The 12,662-nt window shown below is 33.4% G+C and overlaps 1 protein-coding gene across 1 annotated transcript; it reads left to right on the top strand.

The window, feature by feature from the left end:
* Nucleotides 1–861: 861 nt before the first annotated feature.
* LOC134697798 (E3 ubiquitin-protein ligase TRIM33-like) lies at nucleotides 862–6,007 on the top strand. The gene is made up of 3 exons (XM_063560083.1): nucleotides 862–1,667; nucleotides 3,373–3,456; nucleotides 5,818–6,007. The coding sequence occupies exons 1-3, from the start codon at nucleotides 862–864 to the stop codon at nucleotides 6,005–6,007; spliced, it is 1,080 nt and encodes a 359-aa protein (XP_063416153.1).
* The last annotated feature ends 6,655 nt before the right edge of the window (nucleotides 6,008–12,662 follow it).

Here is a 12,662-nt window from a genome sequence, read left to right as displayed (position 1 = left end):
GCTTCCTTTGAAAGTATATTTATCTCTTGCTATAGCTGTATTAGCATGCATTGGTTGATTTTTTTTTTATATTTTTCAATTTTCCTTGTAATATATATACATTTATTTTCATGTATATATGTTTTTGGGTCCTGTATAACTTGCTGTTTGGTGTGATTCAAGGCTCCGTGTTGAAGACCGTACTTTGACCTATATTAAATGGTTTGATTTTTCGAAATGGTGACTTGGATGGAGAGTTGATTCATTGCCATTCATACCACATCTTCTTATATATCTATAATTCTACATATTATCAATCAATGATATGTTCTAAATATTTAAGCATTTTTTTATGCAAAGACTTCAAAAGAGGATATATTTTAATGTATGCAGCCTCCTACATTTATAACTGCTTCTTCCTTTGAATTTCAAATAAGAAAAAAAGATAATAAAAATGTCTGCGTTATTTTGCAAAGGTGTGTGTTAGAACGCAAACATAGGAATAAATGTTACAATAAAGCTGTGTTTCTCTAGTACGCTTCCGTACCCTTGAACATTATTTATCGTATTCCTTTCATAGATACAAAATTAATTTTGTAAATCTAATAACTAGTGCTCTCATCTTTAAAATAATATCGCAACAAATTGCGTTGTACCATTCCACAAACACATGATCTATCAATTATTTAGTCTTCATGCTTCTCCGTATGTTAAAATCTAAGAATGACATTCAAAATTAACTCTTGTATAGTTGACAAAACAATTATAAAACCTCCTGATATTACCTCTTTTTCAGATTGTTTCCGTATTTGAATGCTCAGACTTGTTCGTTCATCAGCGTATGTATCGTCTTTTCACTGGTTAGACTGTTTCCGGTAGGAAATGGCACAATCTATTGTGTTATGCGAGATATGCGATAAACGGGAATATGCTCAGATTTGTATAGACTGTGATCAGTATTTCTGCCAAGAATGTAAGGAAGGACATATAAAAACTAAGACAACTAAGGACCACACGTTTCACAACAGCGAAACGTTTCAGCCACAGTATAAGAAATTGAGATGCAGGAAACACGAACAGCATTTCATTTTCTTTTGTGAGAGATGCCAAACTCTGGTCTGTCCAATATGTCTTCCAGAAAACCACCAAGAGCATCGAATGCTTAAAATAGGTGAAGTAGCTTCTTTTCAAAAGAAAGAATTGAATGAGATTATCAAAACATTTGTTACAAAATTGAATGAGTTTGAAGCAGGAGTGAATAGTTTACAAAATATTACGGAAAAGTGCAAAGAAGAAAATAAAGATTTAATTCAGCATGTGGATACACAAGCAAAGAGTATTTTAAATGTTCTAGAGAATCAAAGACGATGCATCATTGAAAGTATTAAGCAAAAAGCAAGAACCGAGACAGAGAGAATCTCCATCATAGTAGGGGGTCTCCAAAATAACATGAAAGAAGCCAAAGAGATGGAAAGAAAGGCTAAATTAGATCTTCAGGGAAGCGATACGTCATTATTGTCGAATTTTCAATTAATCAAGTCGAAGGTTAAAACATTTGAATTCCAGGATACGTCCATTTTAACATGTCCGGTTCAATTTTCAAAGTACAATGTCCCAAAGGAAGAGCTGTCACTTCTTGAAAGCATCTTTATTGGTAACTTATGCGGTTTGAGTGAACATGCAGAAAGGTGAGAATTATTAACAATTGAATTAAACGATATCTATATTAGCAGGATCTACCTACAGTCCTGAAGCACCTCACATCACCTCCGGTTTTTATGGGTTTGTGTTAATCAGTTTTAAGTTTCCTATGCTGTGTTGATGTCCTATTGATTGTATATTTGGGTTTTTCTTTTAGCCATAGCGTTGTCAGTTTATTTTGGAAATATGAGTTCCTCTGATACCTTTATCCTCTCTTTTATGTTGCATACATTTGCTTTATAATGTAGCTTAAGTCTTATTGGCTAAAAAATGAAACATTAAACTAGAATAACGACCGGGCAGCTAAAGGTATAACGGAAAATAAGAAATTAGAATAGAGTATGGGTATCAAGAAAAGCCCAAAATTATTGCTGTATTTTTTTCATTTTACGTTATAGATAATTTTCATTTATCCAAATTTCAAAAGTAAAGACTTAACTCTTTTTTTTAACTTCTGATATGTATTATATGTATATATTTCATTGTCATATTCTGCCATGTTATGGGCATTGTTTCTTAATGGTTTGGATATTGGCTGTTGCTTTTTTACTATTTGAAATCATAATATGTTTGTTTTTAACGTTTTTAAGGTGGTATGGGTGTCTTTCGCCATCTCATATTGTAAAAAAACCAGGGAAACTAAGGTTCAGATTATCTATCAAGATATCCTAATTTGATGCAGAAATGTAGACATTTAATGTGAACTTTCATTTAAGGAACCAATTTATAGCAATATTACTTCTAAATATTATGATTTTTACAAGTGTAGATTATTTGTGGTTGTTTTTAAATGTTTTTAAATTGGCATTTTAAGGGGAGGTAACTCTAAAACAGTGCATTTTCTGAAGGAATCTTTTTGTCAAAACCTTTTGATTGAGAAAATGCGGGGTGACCTATCATTTTTATTATATTTTTTAACATTTACCAATATATACTATGTTTTGGCAAAGTATGAACAAATTAAATTCTTCATTTTTATTTTAGAGTCGCATACCACCTTAAATCACAGTTGTTATGTTATGTTGTAACTATTGAACACATCTTTACATTGAATTTAGTCTGAACATTTGAAGTATAGCGACAGGATATGCATGTTATCATTCATATTGTTCTTATGCCATGTGCATACAGAATACGATTGACAACTGAATTAAAAGGAACGTACAGTAAATAGCACTTGGTCCTCAATGCTCTTCCACTTCGTACTTTATCATTATTTGGCCTTCTTAACTTTTTTGGATTCGAGCGTCACTGATGAGTCTTTTGTAGACGAAACGCGTGTCTGGCGTATATACAAAATTTAGTCCTGGTATCTAGGATGAGTATAGTTTCATATTATTTCAAAAGTTACAATGCAAATATGAGTTTGAAATGTAAAAGATCTTTTATTTGTCGCAAAAGTGTTTAAGCTAATTCCTTTTGTTTTGTAAGTAACTGTTATCAACCTTCCTCTCAATTATATTCAATTCTAAAGATAAGTTTACCAACACGCAAAAAAATGATGAGTTGATAACTAGCATATATTTAATGGAAGTATTATGCCAAACTTCGGTAGATCTGCTCATTCACCTCAATTCCGTAAACATTATAAAAAGAAAACTATGTTCGTTGATATTTAATTTCAGGGCTTTACCGAAGTCTGCATACAAACCCGTATTGTCTAACCCGTATTTTTTTTTTTTATCTTTGTAGAAATACATTGAATAATATGATGTCCAAGCATGACGTGAATATAGCAGAAATACAGAAAGCTCTCGCAAATCAAATTCACACCAGGTATTGTATTATTTTATTTTATCATAACATATATTGTCTAAATGTAGTTCACAACTTCTTTAATACCCGATTTAATAAAACAACGCACTATGCAGTGTATCAATTTATCTATTTTTTACAACCTTTGACTAAATTATAGTCGAACAAAACAACTATAAATATATACAGGTGTATAAATGTCAAAATGCGTCTAAATTATGTATAAGGATGCACACGTGTCAACATGATAAACAGTACAAAGAACTGATATATGTTTTCTATAAAATGACTTTTGTAGAATATTTTCTCTAAATCTATGGAAATTCATCCCCTTCCAAACCCATTGTATAAAAAGATTTAATCAACATGTGTTTGAACGGTGATCTCAGAAGATCATTATATGATTTTAAAGGTCATGCCCTTTTCAGCTAACTGGATGAATCAAATATGTGTTAATGGAATTGACAACTTCGTGCAATGTGAAAGGCACTCGGAGGGGATTTTTTGGTTAACAAAAAAGAAAATGTATGTTGTTATCATTAGAGAAATAATTTCTTACATAGTTACTCGTGGATTATCTGATTTATCCAATTTCGATAGTAAAATTATAAATTTTAAAGTCCTCCCCAAGGCTCAGACTTTAAAATTGATAATCTAACTATCTCGATTGGATAAATCTGATAATCCACTCGTATCAATGTAAGAATCTATATATATCGGCAAAAATTAACAAGTAAGTAGGTCTCGTCTTGCTTATCACTTCTGAATCTAAAGTTTTATCCATCTAATATAATTTGTATCATGTAAGCCTAATTGAAAAAACAAAATGGTAAAAATAGTTATTAAAAAGCAATAACCTCATTATTGAGTAATCGGGAAATTTACGCCATTTGTCCTTATTGTAGATCTTGTCTTTCTGATCATTTTTGTATATTTAAGTTTCTTTTTATATATTAAAAGTTTTAGATATAAGAAAAACAGGAAGAAATATATCTTACATAATGGCATCAAAGGTCATAACGGTAATAGGGAGTCAACTGATGATTTCAACCATAAAACTTGTCCTTCTGATCAATGTTGCATTTCAAAGTTTCTCTCTATCTATTTTTGCGAAGAATCGAAAAAAGTGGTATATCTAAATCATCTTAATAAAAGCCTAACAATGTTAGCAGTTATCAAAGGTACCAGGATTATAATTTAATGCGCCAGACGCGCGTTTCGTCTATATGAGACTCATCAGTTACGCTCAGATAAAAATAGTTATAAAGCCAAACAAGTATACAGTTGAAGAGCAATTTAATTTCTTCCCTGGCCGGGATTTGAACTTATGCTACTGAGATATCGTGGTACAAAATCGTCTTGTACTATGCGCGGGGCGCTAAACTGCTCGATCACATAGGCTCGACAAATATCAAGCTTAAATGGCCGGATGTTACCTTTCTACGTCAGGTTTTATTTAGCGTTGTAATACAGTACAAGATATTTAAGGCATACAGATGGAATATTGCAGATCAGCTGAATTATTCATCGTATAATATCTTCCAAAATAATGTAGGATGCAGTCACAAAAATAATTATTTCATAAGAACGTCTATACCAGTGACAATTCTTCGACAGTTTGTATCCATCGAACAGTTTTATTTTAATCTAGCTTTGTAATACAGTTCATGATTTATATGGCATTACGATGTTATCATGTACTGTATGAAGACGCTAGATTAAAACTGAAGAGGAAAAGTAACACCCGGCCACCGATAGCTTTATTATTGTGAAGCCAGGGTGGTCGAGTGGTCTAGCGCGCCGGATACAGTGTAGGCGATTTGGTGTCAATATATCTCAGTAGCATAAGTTCGAAGCCGTACGAGGGAAAAACAAAAAAATTGCAAAAGCAAATTTACAGATCTAACATGGTTGAGTTGATGTTTAGACGAGTTGTACTCGCATTTTTTTTGTATATATATACAATTCGTCTAGACATCAACCAAACAAAGTTAGATCTGTAAATTTGCTTTCGAACCCATGCTACTAATATATCGTGACACCGGTTTCAACTGACGATGAAATTAATATGAACGATTGAAATAAATTCAAAAAAATCATTTAAAGCTAACACGTTGATATTGTTGGCTTCGCTCTCACTCAATATGGAATTAACTGACCACATGTATAGCGTATTAGATCACAATCACGCCATGTAACTTATAATACACGGTGGTTTTTCAGGTTACTGCTGACACTAAACGGTACGGGAATATATCTAAGGTAACAATACGAACCCATGCATTTGGAAATAATGACACTGTTTTAATCCACCAGTTAACTTACATAATGTGTGAAATAGTATTTTAATGAAATAATCATAAATATATTTTTCTATCTTAGTGCTACATACTCAAATCAAATAACCGCACTGGAAAAGAAAAGAAAAATTCTCCAAACAGAAAATGTTGACTTGACTAGAAGAATTGAAACCTTAAGTTTCAATTCTTACAGAGCTTTGAAAAAAACCCAGCAGCAGTATGTTGAGTTAGAGGCCGCTAGAAGTGAAATAACGAAACTTCAAAAACAGTAAGCTATAGTACCTCTTATATCTAATTAGAATGTGTTCTATATAAGTATTTCTTCATTTAATAGTGTGTCTTTCTACACATTTTACACTATTGTTTAAGATAAAGGTGAAGTTTTGGTACAATTTAAACGTTTAGTCCCGCTGCAATTGTGTGCACCTGTCCTTAGTCAGAAATCTGATGTTCAATAGTCGTCGTTTGTTGATGTGGTTCATGAGTGTTTCTTGTTTCTCGGTTTTGATATAGATTAGACAGTTGGTTTTCCCGTTTGAATGGTTTTCACTAGTAGTTAATAAGGACCCTTTAAAGCTTGCTGTGTTGAAGACCGTACTTTAACCTATAATTGTTTACTTTTTCATTAGCACTCATACCACATCTTCTTATATCGTTCTAATCATAGGTTAAAATGAAAGGTGTATGTTTAAGATAAGGAAAGATATAAGTTTGTAAAGCCTTACATATTCTTAAAATATGATATTAAATAATTTGAGGAAAACATGTAATGCATATTGTCAATCGCCAAAGAGGTCCAAACCCCTTGTTGTTTTTACCTACTATACAGGGTAAAATATGTTGCCATAAGACCCATTTTTCTTTTCATATAAGACTTCAATAGCTGATAAAATGTTATTTTACAACATTTAAGCAGTTTTAAGATTTCTTTCCCTTCGATTTGCGACCAAAAAAAAATCAATGCAAATATAAGGGATAGTCCGAGTTAGCCTTTTCCCGCCATTTAAAAAAAAGAAAACAAATATCTCGGAAGAAGCACCATAACCTATCAATATTTTAGCTTATTTCGTACCTTATTTAATTGTCTTCAGTTTTTTTTTATATCCCCGTAAGTTAGTTCATCCTTCAACTTAATTTTTAACAATTTTTCATAAATTTTTGAATAATCTTTTGACAAAAGTATTTTCCTCTGAAACTTCTTAAGACAAATTAAAATTAAACTTTGCCGCATTAGAGTCATCATTTGAGTATCTAGTTAAAAAATTATTCCGGCCGGTGACGCCGTCTGCCAGCCAACATGACTAAAAATATAACATAGATGTAAATGCCATTTTGGGCTGATATCTCTGAAACTGAAAATGAAGCAAACGTATGATGATGGTTTCATTATTTTATGCATCAACTGTAAACAAAAATATCAGGTTGTTAAAATAAATATCATGTGAGCGACACAAATTCATTGGAGCCTCTTGTTAGTTTTGCATGCGACTATTGAAACATACGGATAGATATCCAGCGGCGGAGGCGTTGATTAATTACTTTAAAGCTTAATATTTCAGAAGGTAGAAGACCTGGATGCTTTATATCTTCTTTAATATAGATGCCTCATGAAATTCCAATTTGTCATAATTATGTGCACTATGTTTGACGTCTTTTTATGGATAGTGATTAATTGAAAAAGAGATAAAAAGAAGTTTGTAATGTTAATTGCACTGCTATAATAAGTAATAATATGACTATAGTTGTTCTAGGTCAAGGTCATCACTCTGTATGATAGTTGCCCGTTGAACTCATTTGACGTATTTTTGAACAAGTTGTAGTTCTTGTGGTCAAATCCATAATAACTAAGATACTAAAAGCAATAGATCAACTATATGTTGATTGTATGTATGACTGTAAGATGAACATGACCAAACAGGTAGGTGTTGTTTGACCTTGACATAATTTTCTTGGTTTGTTGTTTGACAATGATAAGCTAATGTTGATTGTGATTGGTATATTTCTCAGATAAACTCAGCATAGGTCAATTACATTTGCTGTTTGGAACGGTTGTAGGGTGTACATGCCAGTCTGCCAGATTTCATGTATCGTTGACCTCAGTTTCATTTTTCATTGATCACCAATAGGATTTGGTAATTTTGTTATTTTGTCCGGTCTGCTATATGGTGCATCTTATGATTTTTAGGTGTAGCTCCCCAACTAGTATGTGTCATCTGACCTTTACCTCTTTTTGGTGTTTCATTGACAATGTTTAATTTGTGTGGTGCGATATATTTCTCATAAATCATAATAGATCAATTGTATGGTGGCATATATCTGCCCCTACTTGTCACTTAGTTGTTGTCTAAATTAGCTAAATAAATCGACTTGATTCGTTTTATTAGTTGTTATAAGCTTTGAATAAGCTATCAGTAACTATGAGTACTGACAGATCGTTCCTTAGTTAGTTTAGTCATTCTAATGTTCAAGTACCTGGCCACGTACACTCTATGTTTTTGTTAGATGAATTTCTATTTGTTTCCATTTTATGAGTTAATATAAAAAAGAAGATGCGGTATGATTGTCAATGAGATAAATTTCCACAAGAGATCAAATGATACAGAAACTATAGGCCACCGTACGACCTTCAACTGATTTTTACAGTTTGTTTTTATGTTGTACTGTTACAACACTGTGCTAGGTTAGGGGGAGGGTCTGGCGCCCGCTAACATGTTTAACCCCGCCACATTCTGTATTGTTTGTCCTAAATCAAGAGCCTGTATTTCAGTGGTTGTCGTTTGTTGATGTAATACATTTTTTTTGGTTCAATGTTTTGTACATAAATCTGGCCTTTAGTTTTCTCGTTTAAATTGTTTTATAATTGTATATTTTTTTTAGAAGACCTGTTATGCAAACAAAAGTTAAGTTTTATACTGAAAATAACAAAGTTCCAACATGAAATATTGTCAGTACCTCATTCATTTTACCTTGGAAAATATGTTTTATTCTGAATCCATTACCAAAATTTGTTCTTGAGTCAGCTGCAATCATACTGAGCTATATGATATTGCATACTGGTCATAATACATAAAAAATAACAATAACAGTCCATACCGAAATTATAGTATAACGTATAGTACAATCAATTACCATTCCAATTAATACTGGAGCAAATATAACAGATATCCACCAATACATCAACTTAGTTGGTGATATATCCTATACATTTATTCAAACACTCGTTACATTTAATCTCGCTGCAAAGGAAGAAGACTAATCAGCACCCTGTTTAGCATGTTTACTTAACACTTGCATATTTTGATCAAAGTTACCATAAATGGTGTTTTCTCCATGAAACTGGAAAGAAAAGCTTCCTGAAATTTATTTTCAGGCTTCATTTCAGGATGCTATACCAGTAGCGGGTTTAGATACATCGTTTATTAACTCTCTGTAGAACAAATATTTTTATATTATTACAACACATGCTGTTCATGTCTGAAATTTTCGTCGCATTTTCCTACGGAACTACAAACTTCCTGAAATTTGCTATTAGGCTTCATGTAAACATATTGTACTTTGAAGTGGGTTTTCAAATGAATTTTTTTCATATTCATGTTAACCGAGTACTTTAAGCGATTGTATCATTAGTTAGAAAAATGTGTAGAGAATTATAATAGAATGAATAGTGTGACAGAGTCTTCCTTTAGCCTACAAATAGCGCAATGTTGTGTTTTAGTCATATATTCACACCTTTCTTAATATGGGCAATTATTATATAGGAAATCCAGTTTCTGATGAGTACACAATTAGTAATTGCAATCTCCTACATTATTAACAATATGCCATTTCCTTATAACAAACAAGTGAAAAATGGATTAGAATTAAAAAAGATTGAATAAACAACAGTTATAAAGAAAGGTGAAAGATACCTAAAGCTAGATTCACACTGCCGATCAGACCAACCCGATCAATTCCGATCAAGACAAATCAAGCGATCGGGAGACTGGTCTGACTCGATCGACAAGAATGTTCGGCGTGGTCTACCTTGGTCGTCATCGATCGGACTTTCTAACCGAGAGTTTTTGACATTTCAAAAACATTCGAGTAAGGATCGAGAAACCAATCACTCGAGAAGAGATCGAGAATGTGTCGAGTAGTGGTCGAAGTAATTGGGGATGAATCGTGAAGAGATTAAGTTTTGTCGAAATACAAATAGTTTACCGATCAGCTCTCGATCATTACGATCTTTGCTCGATTTATTTCCGATCATTTCCCGATCAACGACAACCTGCTCGATATGTGGTTCATATTAACTCGACCAATGCCCGATCGCTTCATAATCACTGCGATTTTTAAGTTTTTTCCATCCCAGACCAACACGACTAATACCCGATCTCGACGCGACCACATTCGACCACTTTTCAAACTTTACTCGGCCATACAAGTTTCTCTAAAAATGTGTCCAGCTTTTAGGAAGTTTTTGTTACCATTGTTGAGCTCCTCAAATCTATCACACTTTTGATTTCAGTATTTGATTAGGGACTTTCCGTTTAAAATTTTCGTCAGAGTTCAGTATTTTGGTGATTACGATTTATACTGCCCAAACAGAGTTCGCCGTGACAGCCACTGCATCATCTAGACCCTTTGCCGTCTACCCTTTGTTTTCGTCTTCTATGCTATCTCTAAGCTCCGTCACAGCTATTAGCCTTTCTATCTGAGTTCTCACCACCTTGCCAAATAATTCAACTGCTTTATTTCCACGTAGATACTTTAAACTTTGAATTTTTCTCAGACATTCTGTGAACGACTGAAAATAACAAAATAGACGGAGAAAGTGTCAATGCAGAAGGGACACAGATAAGACCCCAGCTTGCAGAGTCATTACATAAGAACGATAAAAGTGACGCCTCCACATTCGAATTTCGTCTGTGTTTTATTGTATTAGGCATTGTGTAAACGTTTCATAAAATTTGATTGAGGCAAAATGAAACTAGAGAACGGAAACTGATTGCTGGGACATACGTATACGTACTAACGTACAGACAAGGGTAACGCTTGATGCCCCTACCGCTGCAGTGGATGATATAAAAAAAATCAGACGGTTAATACTGAAGTTGTCCATACCCGATCAATGCCCGACTCTCTCTACGACCCCTACACGATCATGTCGATAAGGTCTGGCCGAAACCAGACTACGATCAAGTATAGTTGATTACTAGAATGGTCTAGCTAGTCTCTTAAATATTGTGTCGAGATCGTGAATTGGTCGGAATCATCGAATATATATATTCAATTAGCGGTCGGGTTGGAGTCGTGATGAAGTCTTCAAGGAGTCGTGAAATGTCGATTGAAGTTCGTGTACAGTCGGATAGCTGGTAGAAGTCGTCAACAGGCCCGATCAAGATTTCTTGTTACGCTTGGTCGTGGAAAGTTGGACAATCAAAATCATCGAGTTGATGTGATAGGCAGAGAGAACCTAGCTTTAAGGACAACTTAACTCGTAAGTCGAAAACAAACTGACAATGCCGTGGCGACAAACTACCAAAAGACAAATAACAGGAAGCAAAACGAAACATAGAAAACTAAAGACTGAGCCACACAAACCCCATTAATACATCAGGGGTGATCTCAGATGATCTAATTTTAAAAGGGACAGCAGATATCGACTCTCATGGGACACTATCTGTGTTACTGTTTGAATTTTTTTGAATTTATGATATATCTTATCCCTATCTATTTCTCTTTCGTTTCCCTCTCTCTAAAACAGATTCAGGGACTACGTGAATCCAATCGAGCAAAAATTGAAAGAAAAGGAACAAAACGAACAACGTATGCTATGTTTATCGAACGAAAAAGACAAAATGATAGCTGGGTTAAAAGAAAAAAGTGATGAAATAGCTACTTTACAGAAGGAACATAGCGCTGCTTTACACATGGAAAAAGAATACCTTCAAATTAGGTAAATACCACAATATCATAGTTTATAATGATTTGAAGAATACACAACACATTTTTTTTTACCATATCGGCATATGACATATCGTTTGCTGTGTGATATTCTGTTTGTATCTGAACCTGTACTAGACCTGTACTCTACCGTAACTTATTCATTCGAAACGCGTCTGAACCATTCACTACATAATCTGAACCATCATTGATGCTCAACTTAGTCTGAACCATACTCGACATGTAATTGAACCATTAAGGGTTAAAATATGGTCTTCACATGAAAAATTCCATCTAAATACGTTTTGTTCGTCCGCTAACAATTCATTATCTTCTAAATAATTCGTGACTCTTCTAAATTATAAGTGCACTGTGCAGCTTACTTATACTTATATGCTCTTCAAATTCGTACTTTATTTGGTCTTTTACCCTTTTTTCGATTTGAGCGTCACTGATGTGTCTTTTGTAGATGAAACGCGCATCTGGCGTACATACTACATTTAGTTCTGATATCTATGATGAGTTTATATACAGGGCAACAAGCTTATCCCTCTGTAGTTCATCGGGTCTCTGGAATCAGTGTTACAATATTTTTGAATTGAACGCATAATTATAGATTTTCTCCATATAATAAAGACGGAATAAGGCTTGTATCGAATATTATTTGAAACAAATGATGAAGATTTTCTTTAATTAATGGAACTTCATGAAAATGTAAGGAATTTTGTCATATCCACATGCGGAACGGTTTAATGAATGAATTGCTATCTCTGTAATTCCTCTATAGTTATGTTATTATTTATGTGATCATTTTGTGAGTATATAGGGTCTTCCATGATTTCTTCAAGTAACTGTTTGTGCATTATAGCTGATCATTATGCTCCTTGTTGAACTCTTCAATATGCTACTGTTGTAGAGGTTCTGCAAATCTAAACGCCATTTTGATATAAGAACATCGGATTCAGATTGTTTTCGTTGATTATTTTCCATCGGTATTAAAGT

This window comes from Mytilus trossulus, chromosome 14, assembly GCF_036588685.1.
Source record: "Mytilus trossulus isolate FHL-02 chromosome 14, PNRI_Mtr1.1.1.hap1, whole genome shotgun sequence".
Lineage (NCBI taxonomy): Eukaryota > Metazoa > Mollusca > Bivalvia > Mytilida > Mytilidae > Mytilus > Mytilus trossulus.
Note: the sequence above shows the minus strand (reverse complement) of the source record. Positions and strands in the feature narration are given on the sequence as shown.

Coding starts and splice junctions, on each gene's coding strand:
- LOC134697798 (XM_063560083.1), top strand. CDS start 862: ATGGCACAATCTATTGTGTTATGCGAGATATGCGATAAACGGGAATAT. Junction 1,668..3,372: donor TTGAGTGAACATGCAGAAAG/GTGAGAATTATT, acceptor TTATCTTTGTAG/AAATACATTGAATAATATGA. Junction 3,457..5,817: donor GCAAATCAAATTCACACCAG/GTATTGTATTAT, acceptor TTTCTATCTTAG/TGCTACATACTCAAATCAAA.